The sequence below is a fragment of the Manis javanica genome, chromosome 1 (assembly GCF_040802235.1).
Source record: "Manis javanica isolate MJ-LG chromosome 1, MJ_LKY, whole genome shotgun sequence".
Classification (NCBI taxonomy): Eukaryota; Metazoa; Chordata; class Mammalia; order Pholidota; family Manidae; genus Manis; species Manis javanica.
The window spans coordinates 150691576-150717936 of NC_133156.1; the positions used below are offsets into that span (position 1 = coordinate 150691576).

The window sequence follows — 26361 nt, forward strand, 5'->3', positions numbered from 1 at the left end:
GAACATTTCTCATGTTTCATCATGCAGCGATTTAAGCCTATCACTGGCTTCTTGGAGATGAGCCACGGGTGAATGCGGGGAGGCATCCTGCGTGCACGCTAGGGGAGCTTCCTCACCATCCATGCGGCAGTACGTGCCCTAGTGCAGCCTTCTGCCTCGGTTTCTCCTACTCTTTCTTTTCTTTAACATTCTCCGTGCTGTTTTTTTTCTGGGTGAACGAGAGTAACTTTACTGTTGGACAAAAAGAAGTTTCCGGAGGCAGTCCCAGGCCCTCCGGTGGCAGAAACAAGCGTCTCAGCCAGTTTTTACAGTCCCCACCCAGGGCGACTGTGCGGCAGCATAACGCTGAGTCTCTGCAGGCGGGGCAGTGCCCTGAGAGAGCTGGCACACGTGAGACACCATCCGTCGAGGGGGGAGAGGGAGGCCTGTTTAATGTGCAGCAATAAATAAAGCAATTTCCTGACAGTCTCGTAGGTGTGTAAGGCTAGCGTTTGCTCAGACATCCAGTGTGCGCCAGACACAGGAACATCATGCCCCTGAGCCTCCCTGGACCCAGAGGCCCCCATTCCTCGGTGATCCAAACGAGAGCACCCTGCAGCAACTGGGACTGGGGCGGATCTCACTAGGGCGACTCCTCTGGACTGTGCTGGTCATGGGACAGCACTGTCACACACTGTCCCCCTTGGGCTGAGTGTTGTGGAAGGTCTCTGCCCTGGGCTGAGATGGGGGCTCCTCGTTCTTCCAGGGCACTCTGACGCTCTGGCAGGTGCCTTGACTAGCCCGGCCCCACCTTCCCTCCCCCACGGTGGGCGCCTGCGGCCTGGCAGCTCTGGGTATGCAGGGAGCCACAGGAGGTGTGAGGAGCCTGCAGATGGTGCCACGCAAGGAGCTTGTGGCTCCATTTCCTCCCCCATTCCTTTCCTGGTGGCTAATGAACAGGGAGTTGGTTTGGCATCTTTTTTTATGTTCTAAACAAAGAAAGCACCAAAAGCACAGCCAGCTGCTGCTAACCACTGCCCGCTGACCCCCGACCTCTCACCTTGCCTGCTGCTGCTGAATGACCACTGACACCGGACCTCTCACCCTACCCACTGCTGCTGATCCCCGTCCCCACCGGGCGCCCAGGGAAGAGCTCCGGGAGCAACCACGTGCCCCCTGCGATGTGCCTGCGCCCTCGGTTTCCCGCAGGCCTGCCGGGCCAGAGCCTCAGCACATCTCTTCGCACATCCTTAAGCATTTTCTCCGCCCTGCCCTGCTGGACCCCAGGGCAGCCTCAGGCCTGCGTCACGGCCCACGTGAGAAGGTGACCAACCAGAAGGACCCACTCCCGGGGACACGGAGCGCACCGCGTTCCCCAGGAGCCTCCCTCGGTACTCCTAGGGCCCAGGCTGACCACCGCCCTCCGCAGGGACCCTCGCTGCGACCCCCGCACATCACACCGCCGGATGTGCCCTGATTTACGCAGTTGGGGCACGCCGGGCCCTCAACGACCGCGCGCGGGGACGACGGGGCGGTGCACCTGCACCTGCGCCGGGGCGCGGCCCGCCCCTTCCTCCCTCCCGCCGCGCCCGGCCCGCCCCTTCCTCCGCGCCGACCCCGCCCCCCGCCCGGACCCTTCCTCTGCGGCGCCGGCGCAGGCGCGTCCCCGCAAGCGGAGCCCCAGGCCGGCGCTTGGGGATGGCGCGCGCACCCCGGTGCCGTGCGGTGCGCGCCCTGCTGCGGAGCCGCTACCGAGAGGTGCTGCCCTTGGCCACCTTCTCTCGGCGCCTGGGGCCCGAGGGCCGACGGCTCGTTCGGCGCGGGGACCCGGCGGCCTTCCGCGCGCTCGTGGCGCAGTGCCTGGTGTGCGTGCCCTGGGACGCGCCGCCACACCCCGTCGCCTCGTGCTTCCGCCAGGTGGGCCGCCCCGGACCCCTGTCGGGCCTGCTGGGTTGGGAAAGGGAGGGCCGCGGGGCACGAGGCCGGATGCGGGCTCCCGGGCGCCCCTGATCGCGGCGACTCTGGACCCTTCCCCGCAGGTGTCCTGCCTGAAGGAACTGGTGGCCAGGGTGGTGCAGAGGCTCTGCGAGCGCGGCGCCAGGAACGTGCTGGCCTTCGGCTTCGCCCTGCTGGATGGGCCTCGCGGCGGGCCGCCGGTGGCCTTCACAACCAACGTGCGCAGCTACCTGCCCAACACGGTGACCGAGACGTTGCGCGGTAGCGGCGCATGGGGCCTGCTGCTGCGCCGCCTGGGCGACGACGTGCTCACCCACCTGCTGGCGCGCTGTGCGCTCTACCTGCTGGTGGCCCCCAGCTGCGCCTACCAGGTGTGCGGGGCGCCGCTCTACGACCTCTGCGCCCCCGCCGCGGTTCGGCCCACCCGACATGCGGACAGGACCTTGGCGGTCCTCGGACCCACGCGCCAGGCCAGGGGCGGCAGCGACGCGGAGGCTGGGAGACCCCCAAGCCTGCCAGTCCGGGGCGCGTGGCAGCGTCGGGGCCGCGCTAGGGCAACTCCGCCGCCAGCCAAGAGGCCCAGGCACAGCCTGGCCCCGGAACCTGAGCAGGCACTGAGCCACAACAACCCTCCAGCGGTGACCCCTGCCGGCGCCACCGCGGAAACCGCGTCTTTGGGGCGCGGACCCCCCAGGACCGGCCGGTCCTTCCAGTTAGTGGGCTGCGGGCGCCAACCCGGCTACCCACCCACCCAGCGGCCCCAGGGCACGCCCGGGCCCCGAACATATGCGGAGACCAAGCGTTTCCTCTACAGCTCAGGGTGCAAAGAGCGGCTGCGCCCCTCCTTCCTGCTCAGCGCCCTGCAGCCCAGCCTGTCTGGAGCCCGGACCCTCGTGGAGACCATCTTTCTGGGCCCGCATCCCCAGAGGCCAGGAGCTCCCCGCAGGATGCGCCGCCTGCCTGCTCGCTACTGGCGGATGCGGCCACTGTTCAGGGAGTTGCTCGGCAACCATGCAAAGTGCCCCTATGGCGCGCTCCTCAGGACACACTGCCCGCTTCGGGCCACCAACACCCTGGCGGGTGCCAGTGTCCAAAAGCGCAGTGGAGTGGGCGTGTGTGCCGCGGAAGGGCGGGTGGCGGCGTCCACAGAGAGTGCGGGCCCACGGTGCCTGGTGCAGCTACTCCGCCAGCACAACAGCCCCTGGCAGGTGTATGCACTCCTGCGAGCCTGCCTCCGCCGGCTGGTGCCCGCTGGCCTCTGGGGCTCCAGGCACAATGAGCGACGCTTCTTGCGGAACGTAAAGAAGTTCGTATCTCTGGGAAAGCACGCCAGACTCTCTCTGCAGGAGCTGACCTGGAAGATGAAGGTGCAGGACTGCGCCTGGCTACGCCGGAGCCCAGGTGAGCAGCTCAGGTGAGGGGGAGCCTGGTGCCCCTGCAGACCATGCCCCACAGCCCTGGTGACAGTTGGGCCCGCCTGACCCAGAACTCCTTCCTCGCTCTGGGGTAGGCAACTCCATCGGATTTCTCTGCCTCTGATCTGCTCTCACACGTAGTTCACATGAACCTGCAAGATTTTCTGGGTTCAGGCAGATTCTGGGCACTGGGCAGTTGGACACAGGACCGTAGGACGTCTTCAGAAACTCCCCTGAGTGTACCTACAGGTTATTCACAATCCCTTGTCAGACTTAATGGTTTATCACCTTGAACTGGTGCCCCACTGATAGAAATGGGGGCCGGGATGAGAACCCGCTTTTCTGGGGGTGTACTTCCCAGAGGCATCCGGTGAGCCAGTATTTAAGATGTGATCATGCATCTGCTCGGGAGGGGGCTGAGCAGCGTGGATGGGCAAATACAAGACTGGGTCCTTGGGCAGGGACCCCAGCCCATCAGGATGGAAGGGCCACCAGGGAGCAGGCAGGCAGGAACCAGGATGCTCTCATCCATCTCTGGACATGGACATGGGGTCTTTCTGACTTTTCTGGGAAGCTGGGCCTGGGGTGTGTCTCTGCTTGGCTTTGGGGTTCAGCCCCCCCTTGGCCAGCACCCTCCTCAGCAGCACCCCAGAAGGGACCAGCCACCCTCACTGCTCTTCCTGATGGGAGACTGGCAGCAAGAGCTCTCCCTGGGATTTTGCCATTTGACCTCCAAACTCCCAAGACATTTAAAACTTCTAGAAGGAAGATGGTTGCAGAGGCCCCCTTTACAGCCAAATTTGCCCTCCAGGATGCACATTACAATCTCCTGGGGTGGGGACTTTAAAAATGCCTGTCCCTGTCCCTAGAGATCTCCACTGCAATGGCCTCCAGTAGGAGGTACGTTTTCCAGCTTCCCAGGAGCAGCAGGAAGGTGGTGTGGATAGCCAAGGTAACCTTCCAGAGACTTCTTTAAAGTTTTTTTTAAATTGTGAGAAAAAAACACATAACACCAAATCTACCCTCAGGACAAAGGACTGAGTGTACAGGACAGTATTGCTAAGCATAAACATAATGTTGGACAGATTTCTAGAACTTTCTTTTCTGGCATTACTTTTATGCCCATTGGCCAGTTATGCCCTGCTGCAAGCAACAAGGTGGGTAAGCCTCAAAGATGGTGGCTGTCATGTGACTCACTTTGCTCTTGGGGTCCCAGCTCACTTTATGAAGGGGGACTGGCTCTGTGACTCCGCCCAGATCATACACAGGGTTCCACTGTGTCCCCATGTCCCACAGGTAGGGGTGGTAGTGGGACTCAGACCCTGGGTCCCCCTGGTGTCCTTGCTTGCTTGAGCTGTGCCCCTGGCCACTTAATCCTTTCTGTGGCCGTGGCTACACTGCTTGCCCACTGGCTGAATGAATGGTGTGGGAGCAGTCTTGGCCTCTGAGCCACCTTTTCTGATCATAGCTCTAGGTGATCACCTCTCTCACCCCTCCTGCTGGAACACCCCTGCCTCTGTTCAGGCCATCTGCCCTACCAGGTGCTATGTCCACAGCACCAGGGTCCCTGTGCCTCTGTCAAGCCAGCCTTGACCACTGACCTGTCCTCCAGCCCCCCCACTGAGTCCCAGTCTCCCAGGTCTCCAGCCAGAAGCCAGCCTGCCAGGCTGCCCACTTATGCTGCCAAGTTTGCAAAAAGGATTCCTGATGGAGACTTGGGAGGTGCCTCATCCCCTTGCTCACTGTCTTCCCCCACCAGGGCCACCTTGGGCCGGTGGCAATCCTTGTTCCCTTAAACTGAGCACACATTGCTTCTCACTGAGGCTGAGCTCTGCAGCAAGACACCTATGCCATTGACTTACGTCTGACCACATGATTGCGTTTCCTGAACTGCAGTTGGGGTGCCATCCATTCTGCTAAGGCCCCATTGACTTTCAGAGTCAAGGGCCCTGGCTAACCTCGATGGGTTCTTTGTTTTGGATTTCATTAGTTCCTTTCTGGTAGAAATCCCTGCTTCCATCTTCTACAGATTCTGTCGTCTTCTTACCGCAGTCTATTTGGCTATGTGTTTTCCTCTTAGTGCTGCTTTGGCTACACCCCATGCTTGATGTGTTACTAGTGTTACTGCATGTTTTGATATCAAGCACCTGCAAGTATTTACTAGTTTCTTATATGATTTCTTCTCTCATCAGTACATTACTTAGATGTACGTTTTTTATTTTCCAAATACATGGATATTTTAAGGTACCTTTCTGTTACTGATATCTAACTCAGCTGTGTAGTGAGCTATTCCCATAAGTGTTCCTTGTGGATCTGAAGGCCTGTGGCTAGTATGTTTACATCGGGCTATTTATGGTGCCACGTGGAACTTGCTTATCCTTCTGGATGCCCAAATGCTGAGGGTGCATGGTCTCACAGTCTTGTCAGTTTTTTCTTGTTCTTACAGTGTTTACATTGGGTTTTATTAGGTACATACACATTTTAGAATTTTTATCTTCCTGATGAATGTCTAGTGACTCTCTTTACCATAAGTCTGTCATAATGGCTCATAGATCTGCCACCATGGTTTTCTCTGAGTCGTATTTACCTCTGTAACATCTTCCCCTTTAATTTTTATCTTCAACATTTCCATATCCTTGCAGTTCAGGTGTATCTTTTTAACAGCCTGCAGCTGATACTTTAGATTTATTTTCAGTCCAGTCTGACATCTTTGTCAGTCACCCAGAGAATCTGTTCTTCCTCCTGTGAGCATAGGTGCACCTGGATGCATGTCTTTTATATTTTGGCCTGATACCCTGCCTTCTCCGTGTCCCTGTTTCTCACTAATTGCACATATTCTTGCTGGGTTCTTATTCTCATCCTGCCTCCTGGAGATTAAATTACACTCTTCCTCTCTTGTCCTAAACAACAGAAGGGCCTCGGCACATGTTAACCTGCCAATTTATGCTGGTTCCCCAACTAAGTTATGTCCCAATGGTTGGCATTGCTATTTTCTCTGGTCAGTGTTTACATAGCCCTTCTCCACCATTTTCTCTTTCTGTTTGCCATTCCGACTTCTGTCCCAGGCCTTCCTTGCAATCATGTTTCTTTCGTGTCAGTTATTGATGGTAAAGCCCCCTGGGACTCTCTGTGCCATGGCTGCTGGTGACCCCTGTGGACCTCTTCTTGTGCTGTTTGCAAGTGCATGGAATAAAATGCTGAGCGCCACAAAGCCGCTGTGACCCGTGGTGCCTGTCTGGGGCCCCGGGGTGTCTGGCATCCCTTAGCTGGCACGCGCCCTGCTCTCCCTGTGTTCGGCCTGGGAATCCCCAGGCATTTCTGAGTCTTGCTGCTCAGTGGCAACACCTGATGTTACACAAACCAGCAATGGACTGTGGGTCCCCAAGTGGAGGCTGTGTCCCCGCTTTCTCCGTCCTGCTGTAAACCAGGACAAGATGGATCTCCTGGTCATCTCTATCCACTAAAAATATAGCGTGAGCTATGCATATAATTAAAATGTTTTTTGGTAGCCACGTTTAAAAAGCAAAGAAAGGTGAAACAGTTACATATTTTATTAAAACCTAATATAGCCAAGGTATTATCGTTTTGATCTGTCATCAGTGGAAGCACTATTAACAAACTACTGTACATCCCTCCTCTTCTCAGAGTCTTTCAGACCCAGCCATGGGTTGCGCATCCCGTACACCTCGGTCCAGGCCTGCCCGCAGCTGCCGTGGCAGACGGGCTGAGTCGGGGAGCTCGAGGGGCTCTGGGCTGAGGCACGGGTTCCAGGTCTGTCTTGTTTCAGGGGCTCGCTCTGTCCCGGCTGCTGAGCACCGTCTGCGAGAGGCAGTCCTGGCCAAGTTCCTGTGCTGGCTGATGAACACATATGTGGTTGAGCTGCTCAGATCTTTTTTTTATGTCACGGAGACCACATTCCAGAAGAACCGGCTCTTCTTCTACCGGAAGAGTGTCTGGAGCCAGTTGCAGAGCATTGGAATCAAGTATGTGGTCGGAGAGCCACTCGGTTATCTCTTCCTCTGCTGATGTGAGCCTGGCGTCCAGCCTCCATCCCGCTCCAGGGACCGTGTGGCACTCAAGGCCAGGAGCCAAGGGCCCTGACCTGGCCTACTCGCAGTCCCATGCTAGGTGCTGACTCTGAAGCCCCCCTTTTCTTTACTGTAATGTCAGGAGTTAGGGTTCAGTGACCTCTACGGTCTTAACAGCAGAAGTTTACATGGAACGGAAACAATGGGTTGGGCAGACTGGCCACTTATCCCCGCCATACAGCTGGACCCTATTTTAATTCACACAGAATAGGTAAGATTGTGTCACGAGACCATAAAGCCCCATCTGTTTGGTTTACTGCTGGACGTGTGTGGGGAAGAGGTGTCCACTCTGAAGCAGAAATTTCCCAAAGGCTGAACTGCTTCTGAGTGACCAGAGATTCATCTCAGCTGCTCAGCAGCTGTTTTATGTCATTTCTGAAGGACTGTGGTAGGACACTGATAAGCCCTGATTCTCTACGGCCAGGCCTGGCCAACGCCATGTCCACGAGGGCTCAGTAAGGACCCAGGGGTGGGGAGACAAGGGCCCCCAGGCACATTTGGGTTACATTCATGCCCTGATCAGGACATCTGCAGAGGGAGCAGGGCTGGAGCACCCTGAGCCACAGGGTGCTGGGGCCCCTGTCCTGCATCTGTTGGAGGGTCTACAGGCCTCTCATGGTTCTGAGTTGATACCCATGGCAACCTACTTAGTAATTTTTAAGTGTCATGGCAGTTGCTCTGCAGTGGCCATTTATCCTCCTTGGGGGGACCATGGACACCGTGCCCTAACAGATGGGTATTCGAGTCCCATCTGGGCTGGGCTTGGGTACTGCCCTTTGCTCCTGGGGCCACCAGACCAGGGGTATTCCTCAGCTCCAGGCTCCCTGTGGGTGGTTTCTGGGGACAGCAAAGGCTACGGGTGACAGGGAGCTGATAGGTCCGAGGGGAAATGGTTCTGTTCCTTGGTGGGGGCTGCACTGAGCACCCCCACCCCCGGCTCATTCCATGGGGAGGAACACAGGGCCTTGTGCCCCAGGGTCCCACCTGGGCCTAGCCTGCACTCCCCAGGGTGTCCTGAGCACCTGCTGTCCAGTTGGCATCTGGCCAGAGCTGTGGCATCCTGGGCACTGTGCCCGAGACCTGCCAACATCGCAGGCATTGGTGACTGCCAGCCCTACCCACCTGGCATGGGTGCCAAGCGGGTTCCATGAGGTTCTCTGTTTCAGACAGCACTTCAATAGCGTGCAGCTTCGGGAACTGTCGGAAGAGGAGATGAGGCAGCATCAGGAAGCCAGGCCCGCCCTGCTGATGTCCAAGCTCCGCTTTCTCCCCAAGCCCAGTGGACTGCGGCCAATCGTGAACATGGACTATGTCATGGGCGCCAGGACATTCCACAGGGACAAGAAGGTCATCTCTTTTGTCTCATTTTAAGAAATGCTTTTAAACCCCAGCCTTGGTGTTACGGACAAGAGGCTGGGAGGGGCCCTGTGGAGCCCCACGCACAGGGCTCTGCTCCCAGTCCAGAGAAGCTTGTGGGGAGGCTGGTCCTCATGGAGGCTGGGTGGCCCCGAGAACCCACAGGGCCCCTGGCACAGGGGGCCCCCTCTGTGCCCCGGCTCCTGGGATCCTGCTGCTGTGGGGGCACTGTGAGCCAGGGACAGACAGAACCAGGCTGCTCACATTCTGAGGACCCACGTAGGACCTTGTCCTGCAGGGTCTCACCCTGTGGGACCTCGCCCCATGGTTGGTCCCCAGAGTTTGCCCTCCCTGCTCTGGGTAGCCCCCTGTGGTTTGGCCCCACCGTGGGTAACCAGCCCCCTGTGGGTAACCCCTCTTTGGTCAGCCCCCCCACCCGTGTTTAGCATCGCCAGGGCAGCCCCCATTCCCCCGACAGCGTCTCTGCCAGCAGGTCTGGTCTATTCCGAGCACCCCCAGCAGTGCTGAGGTGACTGATTTAGGGGGCCTCCAAATGAGGAAGCGAGGCCGTTGCTATTAGAGCCCCTGGTTTGGTCTGAGTGAAGGTGAACTTGCCTGTGGCGGGAGTAGGAGGTCACCCCAGAGGCAGCATCCCTCCTCGTCTGTTGGGGGGTAGAGTCGTGTGTAGCTCCCTGCATTTTGCATACACAGTCTCCAGGGACCCGTAAGTCCCTGGGGGGGAACTGGGTGAGCAGGGGCAGGTGGAAAAGTGGGGAGCTGCCTGGACCCCACAGTTGGCAGTGGATGGGCTGGCCTGGGGCGTCCTCTGATGCTCTCCACCCTGAGCTGGCCCTGCAGGTCCAGCATCTCACCTCCCAGGCCAAGACGCTGTTCGGCGTGTTGAACTACGAGCGGGTGCAGCGCCCGGGCCTCCTGGGGGCCTCTGTGCTGGGCATGGATGACATCTACAGGGCCTGGCGCTCCTTCGCGCTCCGCATGCGGGCCAGGGACCCAGCATCCCAGCTGTACTTCGTCAAGGTGGGCGCCAGCCCCCTCCCAAATGAACCAGTGGGTACGTCGGGCCATGGGAGTAGCCCCACCAGTGACCCCGCATCTTGGGCCCTGGCCGGGGTGTGGGGAGTGCCAGCCTTCATGCCCCTGTGTTCACCCAAATGAAGCGCCCCTTTGTGGAACCACATCCATGTGCCACAGATTCTCCTGGGAGCAGGGAGGGCAGGGGACCTCATCTCCTTTTGCAGGTGCTTGCCTCCCTGGGACAGAATCTGTGCCACCTATGCTGGCATGGGCTCCATGAGTCTGCACCCTGACTCCATAGGGTCTCCTCTTGGGCCCTTCAGAGGGAGAAATGCACCTGGCTCTCCCAGTGCCCAGGGCCCTTAGTACCCAGGGCAGCCTCCGGGGCCTGGTCCACAACCTGCAGCTCACGGAGAGGACGCAGGCCTCCAGGGGTGCTCGAGGTCTGGAAGACACAGATGTTTTGGCAAGAGCCCCGCGGTGGGTTTTTTGTGGGCTCCCCAATCCTCCCGTGTCCAATTCTCCCAAGTTTACCAACTGCAGGTCAGGGCCCAGCAGCTCACAGCAGTGGGACTCGGGAACTCGGTGGCCACAGGTGCGTATGAGCAGCCTGGAAACAGGCATCTATCCCCGTGTAGGTGGACGTGATGGGCGCGTATGATGCCCTCCCCCAGGACAGGCTGGTGGAGGTGATCGCCAGCGTGATCAGGCCCCAGGAGAACACGTACTGTGTGCGCCAGTATGCTGTGGTCCGGAGGACTGCCCGTGGACATGTCCGCAAAGCCTTCAAAAGACACGTAAGACCCACAGAGATGTGTGTGCCGTGAGAGGGAGAGGCACGTCTGTGGAGTGGGCACCTCTGCCCTGGGCCCCCTCCTCTTCCGGGCGTGCTGAGGGTGCTTCCCCTGACCCCACTGCCGGGGCACCTCACACGTACTTGTTCATGTTATCTCGGGCCTCTCCACCTGAGTTCCTGTCTCCTGCTGTCCCTTCTCGGTACCTACGCACTGAGTTCGTGCAGACAGGATGCCGGCAGGCATGGAGCTGTGTGTGGCTTTCATTGTACCCTTAGTCCTCTAGAGCCCACGGCTGTTCACAGCTTGCCAAAGAGCCATGTGTGCTCCATGAGCTGGTGCTGTGCCGGCTCTGTGGGTGAGGAGGGGGCTGTTGGGCACCTCACCCAGGACACCTGGGCCTTGCTTGCTGTCTCTGCCCACCTGCAGTGCTGAGGGCACCCCCTCCTGGTGGCACTGGGATCTCGGGCCTCAGCAGGCTGGAGAAAGGACAAATGGGGTCCAGCTGTGCCTGAGGTCTGGTCAGCAAACAGGGTTCCTACTGGTCCCCATTGGCACGTTGGAGTGTGCCAGGGCACAGGGAGGCAGAAGGGTGTAGAGGGGATGGGGTTCCCCAGAAATTCAGGAAAGGCACATGTGGGAACCGCTGCACATGGCTCAGGTGAGTATGGTTTGCAAGTCCTGAGTGTGAAGCGAATACAAGCTTTTGCTTCTGTGGACACAGATGATGGCCCCTGCCCACATCGAGGTCAGGAAGTGTCCACGGCCCTCAACTCCCTCCCTCAGGCTCCCACGTCCGACCTCTGCTGTGCGGACCCGCTTACCTGCCCTGGATCCCATGAACGTGAGCTCAGGCGGGACGCCCCCGTCCTGTGTCTCCTCCACTGCCCAGCAAGCCTGGGACCTGTGGGCACCCAGAGCGGCAGCTCTGTGTGCTGCTCACCCCGGGTTGGGTTCCGCATTGCAGACGCCGTGGCGCAGTGCGCTCTGCTGGCGGGCATTCAGTTCCAGGGCTAGACAGACTGCACAGTGCTGCCACGGGCATTCCCAGGATGTCCCACTTCATGGACAGAGGCTCTCATTTCTGTTGGGTGGATCTTCTGGGTCTCAAGCAGCTTTTAGCTTTAGGAGATGTTGTCAAAGCACTGGCCCGAGTGGCCATGCCAGATCGCACTGCTGCGAGCTGCGGGAGACACTCTGCATTCGAGGCACACGTCCTGAGGGGCATGGGGCTCCGTCCTGCACAAATGTGATTTGCTTTTTTCCTGGGATCGGAGGTGCTGAGCGCCCTTCCTGCGCTGGCCGACGGAGCATCTCTTGGGGAACACCTGTCACGCCGTCTCCCCCACATGTTGATTTGCTGGGAATCCACGCGTGTTGCGGGCGCAAGGCCTTTCCCAAGCACACGGGCCTCAAACATCATCTCCCGTCTGCCTTCTCAGTCTCAGGCAGAGTGCTGGTGAGCAGAGGCTTCCCGTTCTGACGGATCTGCCCACCGTCGGTGGCTGAGCCTGTGCCCACCTGCACAGTGGGCCGGCCCCCAGTAACTTCTTGCACATCTTTTCTTAGAAGTTTGCTTCTGGCTTTCACAGTTAGGTCTAGGACCCATTTGGGACTGATTTTTATATGTGGTAATTTTAACCTGTTCCTCTGCTTAAATCTGGACATTTTCTACAGGTGTGTCTTCCAGTTCATAAACATCTTTTCTCTGTCTCTAATCATGTTAGCCCCTTTTTGAAATTTTAAGTTCAGCTATCCTGTTTTCCAGTTCTGGAAACTGAAATCCCATTTTCTCACAGATTTCAGGTCTCTGGTCAAATTCTCCACTTTCCTTTTTCTTAATAAATTAAGCTACCTTTTCTTTATTGATTTCTAAGTCCCAGTCACACAGTAACTGCCTGGCTACGGGTGGGTGTCTGCTGCGTCCCTGCTGTTTGACTTGTGGCTGGTCACGCATCTGTTCTTTCACGCACCTCGTGGTTGGTTTTCTGAGGTGCCACCAGGCTTTTAAACAGAACTTCCCAAAGTGTAGGCTCTGCATGGTACTGTTTCCCTCCAGATGCCCCACCTGACAGCTGGAGTGGTAGACCTCTGTGTGAGGTCAGCCAAGGCTGTGTGGGGCTGCCTCCTCCATCTCACCCTTCCTCTGTGGCTCTGTGGCTCTGTGGCTCTGCCCTCCCCCGTGGGACTGCCCCCCCAGGAGGCTGCATTGACCGCACTCGGCCGAGCTCCAGCCTTGCTCTGCCTGGGACCCCAGCAGTGTCCCTGAGCACCTTACACGGAGGGTCAGCAGACTGGGGGACTGCATACTACTGTGCCTCACTTCTCGGCAGCCCCCCTCCTGGGACCTGCCCCTCAATCCTAGCTGCTTGGGTGACCCTGACCTCGCAGCCCCCACCCACCATGGAGAACGGACAGGTGCAGGGGGAAGTCCAGGAACAGGTGGGACCCCAAGGTTGTGGACCCCAGGTGGCTTCATCTGCGTTTCATCGAGGGTCACCGGGGGCACACTATCCTTGGGGAGGTGGCCAGTGGGCCCCTGTGGTTTCACTGCCCTTCCCTGCCCCTGGGCCCCACCTTCCTCCTTTCCCAAGCAAGCTGCCCAGCAAGCCTCCCCAGGGCTTGTTCCCGATCCTGACTTGGCCTCCATGCTGTGACCTCTGCTCTGGTGCCAGGTCAAGGGTGGGGCAGGGAGGCACCCACCTCCTCAGCCCTGTGTTCTTCGCCAACAGGTGTCCACCTTCATGGACCTGCAGCCCTACATGAGACAGTTCGTGGAGCATCTGCAGCAGACAAGCTCTCTGAGGGACGCCGTGGTCATTGAGCAGGTGGGTGGGCTCCGCTTGTGGCTCAGCTGGAGGGAGGGGTGTGGGTGTGCTGAGGCCGCCCTCCTGGGCTGGCAGGGTCCCCGTGCATCCCCTTCTCCTTCCCACACAATTAGTGCCTTGCTGCAGCCTTTGGCCACACCTCCCCTTTTCCTTCCTGGCCAAGTTCTGTGGCTGTCCAGCTGTTTTATCAGTTTGCCAGAAGTGTCTTCTTCCTCAGGTTTGATCTGAGGCCTGAAGAACAGGCGCCCCCTTCCTACACAAGGGCAGGCTGGCCTTGACTTGTCGCCTCCTCAAGGGGCCCGCTGAGTGGGAACCTGCTTTTCCTGCTGGGGAGCAGGGCCTGTCCCCCTGGGCCTGGGGCCATCGGTGGAGGCTCGGCCACACAGCTCTGCACATTTTGCAAAACCAGTTTTAGGGACAAGCCAGTCTACCAAGTGAGACCGAGATCTCTGGCACCTTTCCTTTGCGGGCCAGGTTCCCCACCCATGCGCTGGGGTGGTCCTGAAGGCGCACGTCATCTGGGCCGGGGGCTGCAGGTCTGAGCCCAGCCGGAGCTCCAGGCGACTGAGGGGCAGCAGGCAGCACAGGCACAGGCCCGTGTGTGCTGGCGCCCTCACTGCCCCTGCTCACACATGGCGCCTCCCACTCACTTCTCCAGAGTTCCTCCCTGAATGAGGCCGGCCACAGCCTTTTCGATTTCTTCCTGCGGCTGGTGCACCACCACATCATCAGGATCGGGGGCAAGTGAGTCAGGGCCCTCACCTCCACCCATTTGACCTCAAGACCTTCTGTGTTGGGCAGCAGCACCCTCCAGACGGGCTGCTGCCACGTGGCTCATGCAGAGAGGCAAGGCCCCCGGCTGCAAGAAGTCCTTTTCTGTTCGATTGCTGGCAGATGATTATTTTAAATTGTGCGAGCAGAGGTGACTGTCCTGGGCAGCTGCCTGCACCAGGAGCCCAGCGTGCGTCTGGTGGGAGTGGTGGTCCTGGGGGAGACTCGGGTCCTTGTGAAGGTCATTAGAGGTCAGCATGCAGTGTGGGAGCTTTCTCTCTAGGATCTTTGTGCGCTAGTGTAAGGACATTATTGTCACACCATAAATAATTACGGTACTTATTAAAATACAATTTCATTAGAAATAGGAGCTAACATCTCCATCCTGGAAAAGCACACATCACAGATGAACAGAAGGGTGAATTTGGACAAAAAGAACACGCCCGCACATGTGTAGAAAGGGCACCTGAGAGGCCCATCCACTTTACTGCTGTAACCTTTGGAAAAGGGGTGTGCCACGTGTGCATCACGTGGCAGGAGGGGAGTGTGCAGTATGACACATGATTCTCATTCCCCCAGTGTGTGCGGTCCTTATATGTGTCCCTAAGTGTAAGTGTGTGTCAATGACAGGAACAGGAGGCCTTCCGTGGCTGCCTGCCTGCTGTCCTAATGGCATCTTGCCCCCAGGTGCTACGTCCAGTGTCAGGGGGTCCCCCAGGGCTCCATCCTATCCACTCTACTCTGCAGCCTATGCTATGGGGACATGGAGAACAAGCTGTTTTCTGACGTTCAGCAGGACGGGTAGGGGCCTTTCTATTCTTTGCACGTATAGATTCGCTTTCGACTGGTTGAGCCCCTGGCCCCCAGAGTGGGCAGGGCGGTGCATTTCTTCACGTAGAGGCCACAGAGATGGTGGGCAGGCTGTGAATGTAGGTCAGTGGCTTCTTATGCAGCCAGGACATGGGGGCGTCCTTGACTCAGGGTCCCTGCTCGTGTGCCCCCAGCCAGGGTCAAACCCCACCAGAAATTTAAGTCTTCCGCTGGGATTTTTGGAGGCCACTTGATTCTTGTCCATATGAACTCAAGATACTTTAATCTTTCTGACGTGTCGAAGGACCTTGTGTCGAAAGCTTACGCAAGACCTTCTCGTTAGGCTGCTCCTGCGTTTGGTGGATGACTTCCTGCTGGTCACACCTCACCTGACACAAGCAGAAGCCTTTCTCAGGTGAGGGCCTCCCCTACACGTCCTCCTCTGACTGCATTGACCTGACACTACCTGTGTGACAGCAGGTGCTTCCTGAAGCTGCTGGCCTCCTGGTGAATGGCACGCGGTCCTGCCATTCTGAGAACTGGGTGTGTGGCCGCCTCATTGCGTGGCAGCGGGGCTGTGTCAGTGGGATCAGGAGGGGGCACAGGGCGGGCAGACCTTGGATAGCAGCTGCAGCCTGGATGGGGTCGCTTTTCTCTGTGGAAGAGGATGGGGAATCGAGACCACCAAGTGCTGGTGTCACGAGGCAGGGGGATCATGTGGTAGAGCTGGTCTGTAAGTTCGTTTTGCTCAAATTCAGTCAGGCATGTGAAGCCTTAGAGCAGCTTTCCTCTGTACTGTCCCTCTCGGGGAGACCCCAGGAATCAGGGGGTTTGTTTTGAAATCAAGGGAGGAAGAAGTTGAAAAACCAAAACCTCACAAAGGGTTGCTACCGAGGGGCAGTTTGCTTGGGTCACCAGGCTGTCTTTGGGGAACCCATCCCTATACCCAGGTCTGCCCATGGGGGTCCCCAGGGCTCAGAGGGTATGAGGGTCCCACTGGGAAGCTCTGGTGCTCACATCACATGCCACAGACATTGTGCAGATGCTGTGCAAATGCAGACTCACCAAAGTTAAATCAAGTGACAGTCCACAGGGTCCTGGCTGTATTCAAAGAGCTTAGCCGCACATGGCCAGTGGCTGCCAGAGGGCATCACAGAGAACTCACCTGTGCTGGGTAAAGTTCTGGGGGATGGCACTGATCTGAGGGCACTGGGCAGGGAGGGGACTCGGAACCTTTATCAGGGGTCCACCTGGGAGGTGGCTCAACAGGGACAGACACATGCATATCTGAGAGATTACTGCCAGGAATTGCCCACACTACAGCTGTGGGGCAGGTGCTGGGCTGCAGCCTATGGAAAGACTTCTCTGCTCGGGATACCTTTCTCCTGGGGCCCTTGTACTGGCGGGTGAGCGAGTCCACCCCACTGTGGAGTCACCTGCACTAAAGCCAGGTGACCTCAGACTTGGGTTTGCACACTGGGACCATAGCCTTGCTGAGCGGACCTGCAGACAGGCCACCACACCGAGGGCTTCGTTGCTCGGCTCTGCCTGCCTCTGAGCCCCGCCTCTCCCTGTTCTCTGCTGGGCTCCTGAGCTCGCTGCTCACCTGTCTTACCTGCAAATAGTTGCTGGCATCCTTCAGGATTCAGCTCCGTGTGCCCCTCCCTGTTGCCCATGACTGCCCTCCGGCCCGGCCACACAAGTGTCTCATCATTGGCACCTGGTCACCCAGAGCCTTTGGGGACAGCTGGTGGCAGAGCGGGGCTCTCTGGCCCCCCACTGCGGCTGCCCCCCAGGCCGAAGGGCTGCCCTCGGGCCTCTGGGCAGCATCCTCCTGTGGCTGACATGGCCCCTCTGCCCCAGGACTCTGGTCCAAGGCGTCCCCGAGTACGGCTGCGTGGCCAACTTGGGCAAGACGGTGGTGAACTTCCCCGTGGAGGTCAGCACCCTGGGCGGCACGGCGCCCCTCCAGCTGCCGGCCCACTGCCTGTTCCCCTGGTGTGGCTTGTTGCTGGACACCCAGACGCTGGAAGTGCTCTGTGACTACTCCAGGTAAGCGCCCACTGGGCGGGCACGGGGCAGAGCAGGCCCCTCCTGCTTCCAGGCATAGCAGTGGCCACAAAACCGAAGAGCCAGAGGCTGGGGCTGCGCATCCTCTCCAGAGGTGGGCAGACACACATCCTTCTGTGGACCTACCGGGTGAGTGGTTTCCTGGGCTTTTTGGTAAAAGGAAGTTGTCGGCAGACCCAGGGGTGTGTTCTGCATGGAAGCCATGTACACTGAGCCCAGAGGTCCCAGGACCTGCCCAGCACAAATCTCCTCAGGGCAAGAGACATGCTGTAACCCTGTGTGTTACCTCACTGGACACTCACGGTCACTGTGATCCTTCAAGGGCATGGCTGTGGCACATGGGGCCTGCGCTGTACACATTGGGTCCTTGTCCTCATTGGCTTGGTTGCTGTGAAAGCCACAGGCAGGCGGCTCAGGCAGCGGACATTCACATCCTTCCATCCTGGACACCAAGGTCAGGGGCCAAGGTGGTACCCAGACTGGTTTTGCCAGGGCCTCCCTCTTGGTGTACAGGCGCCACCTTCTCTCGTGTCCTCCCAGGGCCACATCCCACCTGTTCCTGCATCCCTGGTATCTCATTCTCAGAGGACACGATGTCCGAGCAGGCCCCCCTTATGACCTCCTCAAGGTGGCCTTGATCGCTGTCTTAAGGTCCTTGGCTTCCACAGTTGCATGGGGCTTCACCAGGTGCATCTGGGGACATAGCTCAGTCCCTAACAGCTTTTCCACCGGGCCTGAGGGGCCCCCAGCCCAACCCCAGTCTTGGCACAGGTGCCCGCAGATGTGAGATGGATGCAAATGCAGCCATCTCTGCGATCCATGGGTACGAGGCCACTTGGGGCACGGCTGGAGTGAGCTTTGCCTGCCCTCTGCCTCAGCTGCGGCTCCCGCACACCAGGGGCCCCGAGCACCTGCCTGCCTGCCAGCCTGCTTTGCTGCTCCCGCCTCCCAGAGATGAAGCCCGGGTGCTCTCACTGCCATGGCACCTGCACCCACACCTGATGGAGTTCCCCGCCTTGGGACTCAGCCCAGACCCCCAAGGCCTCCGGCCCTCCTTGGCCATCCTGACCCATCCCATTGCCCCCTGCGGGCTGTGCGTGGCAACCACACCCATCGGGGCTGAACCGCCCTCCCCTTGTTTTGCTGTCCACGAAGCTGCGTTCGTTTTTTCTGAGAAAACTAGAAAAACATAAATTACATCTTCATCCTACAGCAAATACAGGAACGAATTCTAGGTGGAGAAGGAATTAAATGCAGGGAAACAAAAACCAACAACAGAAATAGAACAAAAGAGTCCCAGAGACAATAGAGGCAAATGAGGAATGAGCAGGAAGATGGGGGCGGCCGAGCTGGGGGCCCCCCGCACCTGTGCAATAAGGGGCTTCGGAGCCCTCGCCTCGCTGGCTTGAGCCAGGCCACTGAGCACCACATGCACACATCTCACCTGATCCTCAGAAAATGCCCGCGGGGAAACCAGGGCTCTGAGGGCTGAGCCGTTTGCTGCGCAGGGGCCGCAGGATTCAGGCCCAGGCGTGACCCCAGAGCCCACGTGCCTGTGCAGGAACCCCGCTCTGCAGACAGGCGCTTGGAGGGCAGCGTCCACTGTGTCAGAGAAGTTTGTGCAGCCGCCTCCAAGGTCCCTTTGCTCATGCAGGCACCAAGTGTTGTGCATTTCCAAGGAGGCCAAGCAAGGCTGACTTTTCTGGAAGCAGCAAATTTGTGCGAGGTCCATCAGGTGGTCATGTTTCCCTGGTAATCCCACTTCTAGTCATTTACCCTGAAGGAAAGAGATTTCACTGGACCATTTCCAAATGCTCAGGGTCACATGGCTGACCCCAGCAGATAATGAAGTGACCTCAGTCAGTGGCTGGGCAGACCGCATTGCTAAGAAGATACACTCTGCCATTAGGATCATTTCCAAGAACAGGCGGGAAATTTTATTCCACCGTAAAAGCATTTAAAGTTGATACTACAGAAAGTGTCCCAGGATACAGAGTGTATCTCATATGTTCACCTGAAATACGTGCAGAGGACACGCGGGCATCTGCCCAGGGGCACGTTCCTCACGCTTTCCATGTGTCACTCCCGCTGTGAGAGCAGCAGCCATCCGGGGCACCCTGTAAGGCTGGCAGTGGGCGTTTCCCTCCTGGTAGAGCCCCCAGGTGGAAAGGTGCCTGGCGGGGGCTCCAGCACCTCGCTGGGCCACAGTGGTGACCCTGTGGTCTGCTCAGATGGTACCCCAGGAAGGCATGGTTCAGGCGCGTGTCACTGTGGATTTTATTGGTGTGCCCAGTTGCCCATCACTAAAGAAGAAACACATAAAACCAAGGTTCATCCAGGTCATCCAGGGGTTCAGGGCATGTCATGGGCCAGGCCACAGGCTGTGGAGCACCCACCCCTGCTTTTTTGGCCAGGATCTGGGAGGCAGGGGGCGGGAGGTGGCCTGGAGCCCAGTTTCCCACGAGGATGGGGGTGCTTGAGTGGGACATGCGTGCCAGGTGTGATCAGAGCATGCACTTGACCCCATGAGGTGGATATGTGTTTACAAGACTCACCTTGTGTTACAGTTACGCCCAGACCTCAATCAAAGCAAGTCTCACCTTTAACCAGGGCTTCAAGCCTGGTAGGAACATGCGTCGCAAGCTCTTCGCAGTCCTGCGACTGAAGTGTCATGATCTGTTTATGGACCTGCAGGTGAGCACACTCAGTGGGCACCTGGCTGACTTCCAAGCTCAGCCCACTGGCTCATGGTCTGTGTGAGGTTTGCATGGTTATGGCTCTTGTTAGTGTGTGCTTTGTGTGTATGTGGATGGGTGTGCATGAGTGTGGAAGCATGTATGTATGTGTGGATGCACGAGCAGTGCATACCTGTGCATTCTAAGTGTGCTAAACCTTGCACATACATGTGCGTGCACAAGCAATGTGTGTGTCAAGTGTGTTTTCCTGTTGAGCGTGTGTGTGGGGGCATGCACATGTGAGTGTGTGTGCATATGCTGAGGGCCTGTTGCCCTCACCCCTCCACTGCCCCATCTTCTTTGGCACCGGGTCCCCTCCCAGCTGGGTTGGGTGCCGCCTCCCCACCCCTTCCTGCCTGACCTCCCGTCAGGTGGCCCAGCACAGTCCTGACAAGCGCAGCAGGGAGAGGTCGCCCTTGAGGCCCCAGCAGCACTGCACCAGAGAGACTGACGGTTTCTTACCGAACAGCCCCCTTTCCTACCCCGTGTGACCAGGGGGTAAAGCAAGGTAGGAACTGAAATTGCAGGTGCATCTCAGCACCTCTTTTCCTTTGCGGCTCCAGGTGAACAGTCTCCAGACGGTTTGCACAAACGTGTACAAGATATTCCTGCTTCAGGCCTATAGGTGGGTTCATCAGGCCCCACGCCTCGGTGCTGCCTCCGCCCCGGCTCGCACACAGCCTGGAGAGCCCCCCGCTCGCTGGGCCCCAGGTCTCCTCTGTGGAATGTCAGTCGATGAGGAAGTGGCACTTGCATGTTTTCAGCGATGGATGCTGCCTCTTCATCCATGTCCACTTTGCTTTGTTGGGGTCACCAGGCAGTGGCGGGAGGCCAGCATGGCCAGTGCATCCCCGTGTCCCTACACAGAACTATGCAGGGGCCGTTCTGCAGTGGGAGGGGGCTCGTAGGAGAAGGGCTGTGGGGAGGAGACAGGCAGCCCCCACATAAAGTGGGAGGCAGACATCCTGGGGGTTAGATCCTGAGAGCACAGAGGGTCCCGGCAGGGACAGGTTGGGGTCCACAGCTCCAAAACCCCATGTCCCCAGAAAGGCAGTGGGACATGGCTCCCAAACAGCTGAGCCACCACTCCCACCCCACTAACCAGCCCATCTGTGGCCCAGCTTCTAGAACAAACCATGTCCCTGTGGCTGCGTGGCCAACCTGCTGAAGGCTGGGCGTGGGTACTAGTTGTGTGGCTCATGGAGTGGTTGTGCTTGTTTGCGTCTTTAGTGGGGAAAGGTTTGCACTTTCAAGCTATGCTGTTCCCTCAAGAAGACAGATGCCCCTCTGTGCCCTTTATGGCCTCAGGGACTCAAAGCCGCAGGGATCTGCCCCAGGGAGCTCAGAAAGGCAGCTCAGCTCTGAAGACTTTACTGCAGGGAAAGCGCAGCCTGAGTCGGCAGATGGCACGAGGGCAGACAGCACAGCGGCTGTCTCCTGGGTTAACAGAGCCAAGCATCCGTCTGGAGGCGCTGAGAGTTGTTGCACGGGGTGTATGTGTGCAGCGAGGCTGTGTCTCATGGGCACTGGTGGTCCTCACAGAGGAAATTCCTATGGAAAAGTCCGGCCAGGAGAAAACTTACAGCCCCAGAGTCTGTGGCCTGTGTCTGGGCCACGGGCGGGGCAGGCACCTCGTTCCCTCTGTGTCCGGGAGGCATGGAGCTCGTGTGCTCAGCCCACTGTCCTCTTTGTGGCTCTAATCCTCCTCCATCCACCTCCTCCTAACCACACACCTGCCCCTCGCTGGAAAGCCGCCCTGGTGCCTCTGGAAGTGTGCTTGGGGCATGCATGTGAACAGGCCCCTGTGCCATGCACAGTGGGGCCTGCAGGTGCCCAGGGCTGGTCAGGGCAAGAGGAGCAGTCAGGCAGCCCCGTCCCTGCTGGCTGGCTCACCTGCACCCCTGTGCAGCCAGCCCGGCCTCACCCTGCATCCCCCACCAGGGGGCCCCCTGCTGGGGCGCCTGGCCCTGGACACCTGCCCCCAGGACTGTTGTGGAGACCTGGGTTCAGGGAGGTGCCCTCTGGCAGGGCCATGCTCTTCAGGGTGCAGTGGGCCACTGGCTTCCCTGCCCACGGGCACAAAGGTCAGCTGCTTCCGAATTTGAAGTGTAGGCGCTTGTGAGGCTCCAAGAATGGGACGGGGTGGGGGAGGGGAGTGTAGCTGAACTGGGATGGTCGCAGGTAAGGCTGGTGTGCCCATGTGGCACCTGGAGCAGGGCCCAGCCCCTTTCACGGCAGAGTGCGGGCTTTGGGCTGGTGTCGGGGACCTCATGTCCACCAGCAGAGGCCTCTCCCCACTCTGCACTGAACCCCATCCCTCCCTCGGGAGAGGGTCCCCACCCACAGAGCATGCTCCCTTCCCCGGCCTACGTGGTGGCCCTGACCCTGGGACCTGGGCATGTTATCACATTACCACCCCGTGAGTGGGGAAGGTCCTTCCCACCCAGATGGAATCGTGTGTGTGAAGTCAGTTGCCGGCCAGGCCAGTACACAAGCACGCTGCTCTGGGTTGGTCACGGCAGTCAGTGAGACCAGTGAGGGGCTTACCACATGTGAACATGTGTGGATACAAATTAAATGCACGCTTGCACTTGCAGACGCATACACGCCTACGCACACACATGTGGGCACATCCCAAGGCCCCTCTCGGCCTGCCACTCCCTCAGGTTCCACGCATGTGTGCTCCAGCTCCCGTTCAGCCAGCACGTTAGGAAGAGCCCCTCGTTTTTCCTCCGGGTCATCTCTGACACCGCGTCACGCTGCTATGCCCTTCTGAAAGCCAAGAACCCAGGTGTGTGCAGCTGCAGGGCATGCCTGGTGGGGGTCGGGGTCACCTGGGTGATTCATGCCCTCAGCAGGAGCAGTACCCACCCTGGAGGCAGGGGCAGGGCAGGGAGTTGGCTTGCCACACCATGCCGTCCATCTTGCTGGCTGCCTGCTGGCCTCTCACCACCCTCTGCTGTGTGGGCCAGTGGCCTGCGTGGCAGAAACATGGCTGGATGTTCGATCCCCACTTGCTCTGTCCTCCTGGGTGGGCGCTCTCGGTGCTCTGGAAGTGCACAAGCCTGAGCCTGTGGTTAGGAGGAGGCTGTGGCCGCTCCTGTCTGCTTCCGGCCTGTCCTTCCCCTGCCCCACATCCTAGAACAGCCTTTGGAGCCACATCTCAGGTCCCCTTGGCCTCCCTGCGGACATTTCTGAGCAGTCAGAAGTTCAGGCCACACTGTGTCTCCGTGGTCCTGAGTTTGACAGACTTTGTTTTGTGGACGTTTCTTTGGACGAGTTGAAGAGCGGGTTTCAGCTGAAGGAGTTCCATGGTGTTTGTGTGGGCAGGGCCAGAAATGAGACCCCCGTGGTTCTCCCCGCTGCCCCGCCCCTGGCCGCAGCCTACCCGCATGTCCCCCCAGGGATGTCGCTGGGCGCCAGGGGCGCCTCCGGCCCTTTTCCTTCTGAAGCTGTGCAGTGGCTCTGTCTCCACGCCTTCCTGCTCAAGCTGGCGCGCCACAGCGTCACCTACAGGTGTCTTCTGGGGGCGCTCCGGGCAGGTAAGTGCGCTGAGTCAGCTCTGGCCCCAAAGGCCTCTGACCTGGCACAGGCCCTGTCCTTGTGTGCACCCGCCACCGCAGAACCACGACCTCCAGCCCTCCAGCCTGCACGACTTTCCGCGCATCCCGCTGCCCCCGTGCCTCTGCCTGGCTGCCTGGTGTCCCAACAGTGGCTCCGGGGTCCCTGTCCACGCTCAGCGTGGTGGGCTGAGGTTCCGCCACCAGGAGCCTGGCCTGCACACTGGGCGCTCAGCACACACACGTGTCTGCCCAGCCTCAGCAGAGCCCTGGGTGGTGTGGGGTCGCTGTTTCTGGGAGGAGGTTTGACTTTGTTCTCCTTACAGCCAAGGCCCGGCTGAGCCAGCAGCTCCCCAAGGTGACCCTGGCTGTTCTGGAGGCAGCGGCTGACCCGGCCCTGACCACAGATTTCAAGACCATCTTGGACTGAACACCAACCCTCCCCACATCCCGCGTCGGGCTGCAGCCTGGCACACTGTGGGAGGGGCTGCTGCTCCCTGAGCCTGGTCCTCTCCCGGAGCCCCGGGAATGGGGCCTGCCGGCCAGGCTGCTCTGGGGAAGGGGCTGGCCTGCATGTCTTAAGGGAAGCAGGACCTGCCCACTGCCACCTTCTGGGGACCCGGGTGCCATCCTTTAGCTGCTGGCCACCAGGAGGAGGCAGGTGGGAGAACCTGGGTGGGCACAGGGAGTGTCTGGGTCCTTTGTCGCCCTCTTCACTGCGGGGCTGTCCCAGGCAGGAGCCATAACACATGTGTCCCCAAGGGCACAGGGAGGTGTGTGGACACCGCCTCCTGTCCTGCACAGCCCTGCCCTGCCTTCCCGACCGCCCCACCCGCCTTCCCTGGAGATGCATCCAAAGTTCCAGCCTCAGGCTTCCGGAAAGCAAAAGGCCCAGTCAGCTGTTTGTGGCCCAGCCGACCCCGCCCAGCCGTGCCCCCAGCCTCATCCTTTTCCTCACGCCCACACTGGCACCTGGACCACCGGTGTCCAGACACGTCCCTGCACACGGCCCAGGCCATACTGACCACCCTCCATGCGGCATCCACAGCCCACACCCCCTCAGGCTCTACCTCCACCCGCCACCCCAGGAGCAGGGGGGCAGGGAAAGGAAAGAAAATATTGTGCCTTTGTTTATTTTCCATAGTTTTAAGTTTTTCTTACATATTAAAATGTGCACTGCACAGGTACCATAGCCTGTAATTTTAGAAACTCAAGCATTGTGGGTTGTGTGATGTGCAAGGATCCTTGGCCTGGCAGGGGGCAGAGGGGTTTCTGGGGCAGGAGGTGAGGGAGGGAAGGGGAGGCGGTGGTGGGGAGAGCACCCCTGTGGGGCAGGTGCAGAGGGCAGCAGGGGGAAGGGGTGAGTGGGTGGCAAGCCCAGCACGCTGAGCCTGGCCCCTTCCCTCTCTCTGCTGCTGCCCATCCTCCGGCCCTGCATCGTGCAGCCAGTCCCTTCCCATCTGACCCCCATCAGTCCCTTCCATCCCCCAAACCCCTGGGGTGACCCTGCCCTGCCCACTTCTGCCTCCTGACCACCATGGGCCTCCATTGCCCAAGTGCCATCATGCCCATTTAGTGGCCTCAGTGCCCAGGAGGAGCACACGGGGCAGATGCCCCGGCCACCTGGCACCTGGGAGAGAGACGGGGTTCTGTTGAAGTGGGGGGCTGTGCAGAGGGAGAGCCGGATGGGCCTCCGAGGAGTCCTGCTCACACGGGGTGGGCCCTGCGCTGCAGAGGCTTCCCATGCTGCAGGCAGCAGGGCAGCCTGGGGAAGGGGGGTCCTGAAAGGCCAGGCTGGGATACGTGCCTGCTCAGGGCCATGGCTGAGGCTCTGGAGGGGGCTGGGCTTAGGGCCCCCAAGACACAGACAGAGGTGGGCAGCCCCTGACCGGGCAGAGGCCAGGTGCCCAGAGAGGGCTAGGGAGGTGGAGGTGAGCTGCAAGGTGCTCCCCATCCCTGAGTTCCTGGTTCAGCAAGACTTGGGGCAGGTGCCTGGAGTTTGCATTTTTCTCCAGGTCCAGAGATACTGGTGCTGCAGGCAGGGGCCCACACCGAGCCCCCTGCTCAGGGGGTGGGGGGAGCTTGGAGGCTCCTGAGGCGTCCTCTGCAGTGGCCCTGGGTGCTGCAGCCAGCAGCTGGCTTATCCAGGCCAGGGTCAAGAGTGGAGGTGGGTGGGGTGCAAGATTTGGGGGCTGAGCAGAGGCCGCAGCGGGGGAGGTGGCTGGAGACTGTGGAGGGGCTCTTGCGGAAGTGGGGAGCCTGGGGCCTTGGTGATCGTGAGGAGGGGCTGCCCTCTTCACTGTAGCTGAGCCAGAACCCCCAGCATCGTGATTGGACCCCCTTCCAGGTCTGCCCCAGCCTTAGCAGCTGTGGGGGGCCCTGTGGAAGTGTCCCCCTGGAAGGGTGCCTGTCCACAGAGCCGCCGGTCCTGCCAGGACACTGAGCAGGATTTTGCCATCTTCCTCTGTTGAGGAAGAGGCCCCGAGCAGGAGACAGCAGCATGTCCTCCCAGACCAGTACATGGGGCCGTCCCGCGTGCAGGTGCTGGACAAACGTCCTTGAACCCAGAACAGCACAAAGAACAGGAAGGGAGCAGGTCAAATGGGCACCTGTGAAGGAGGGTCCCCAGGGGCACTGGCTCTGCCCAGCCCAGAGGCAGCACCAGGCCAGTGAGTGGCATATTGATACCGGTGAGCAATTCCCAAGGCTTCCTTCCGGCATGTCCCTGACGGGCCTCTCTCCTGGCTGGGCACTGTCCAGTGTACCTTGGCCAGGGTTGGTGTCGACTTCTGCGGCCCAGATTGCCGGAGCGTGAGTGGATGTCGCATGTCAGCGTTTATGGTGATTACCTGGTTTACTGTTGCTGGGGACAGTGGCCAAGGGACCGAGCTGATGCATTTTATGGCAGACCCAAGTCCACGTGCAGTGCCGGCCCAGTGGTGCCCTCGCAGTTGTAAAGAGGGA

General features: G+C 59.3%; 1 protein-coding gene across 8 annotated transcripts; it reads left to right on the forward strand.

Annotated features, from left to right (window-relative positions):
- Window positions 1-1602: 1602 nt before the first annotated feature.
- On the forward strand, window positions 1603-24584 carry TERT (telomerase reverse transcriptase). Of its 8 annotated transcripts, none has more exons than XM_073238267.1 (17): window positions 1603-1896; window positions 2019-3336; window positions 7138-7333; window positions 8605-8785; window positions 9653-9832; window positions 10468-10626; window positions 11348-12082; window positions 13356-13451; window positions 14110-14195; window positions 14910-15023; window positions 15337-15447; window positions 16896-17084; window positions 19670-19796; window positions 20401-20462; window positions 22504-22628; window positions 23242-23379; window positions 23724-24584. In XM_073238267.1, the coding sequence occupies exons 1-17, from the start codon at window positions 1678-1680 to the stop codon at window positions 23825-23827; spliced, it is 4140 nt and encodes a 1379-aa protein (XP_073094368.1). In that variant the 5' UTR covers window positions 1603-1677; the 3' UTR covers window positions 23828-24584. The 8 variants fall into 8 exon arrangements, 7 of the variants coding, with proteins under 7 accessions (XP_073094368.1, XP_073094380.1, XP_073094373.1 ...); XM_073238279.1 differs by having other exon boundaries at window positions 15376-15447; XM_073238272.1 differs by having other exon boundaries at window positions 9674-9832.
- Window positions 24585-26361: the final 1777 nt, after the last annotated feature.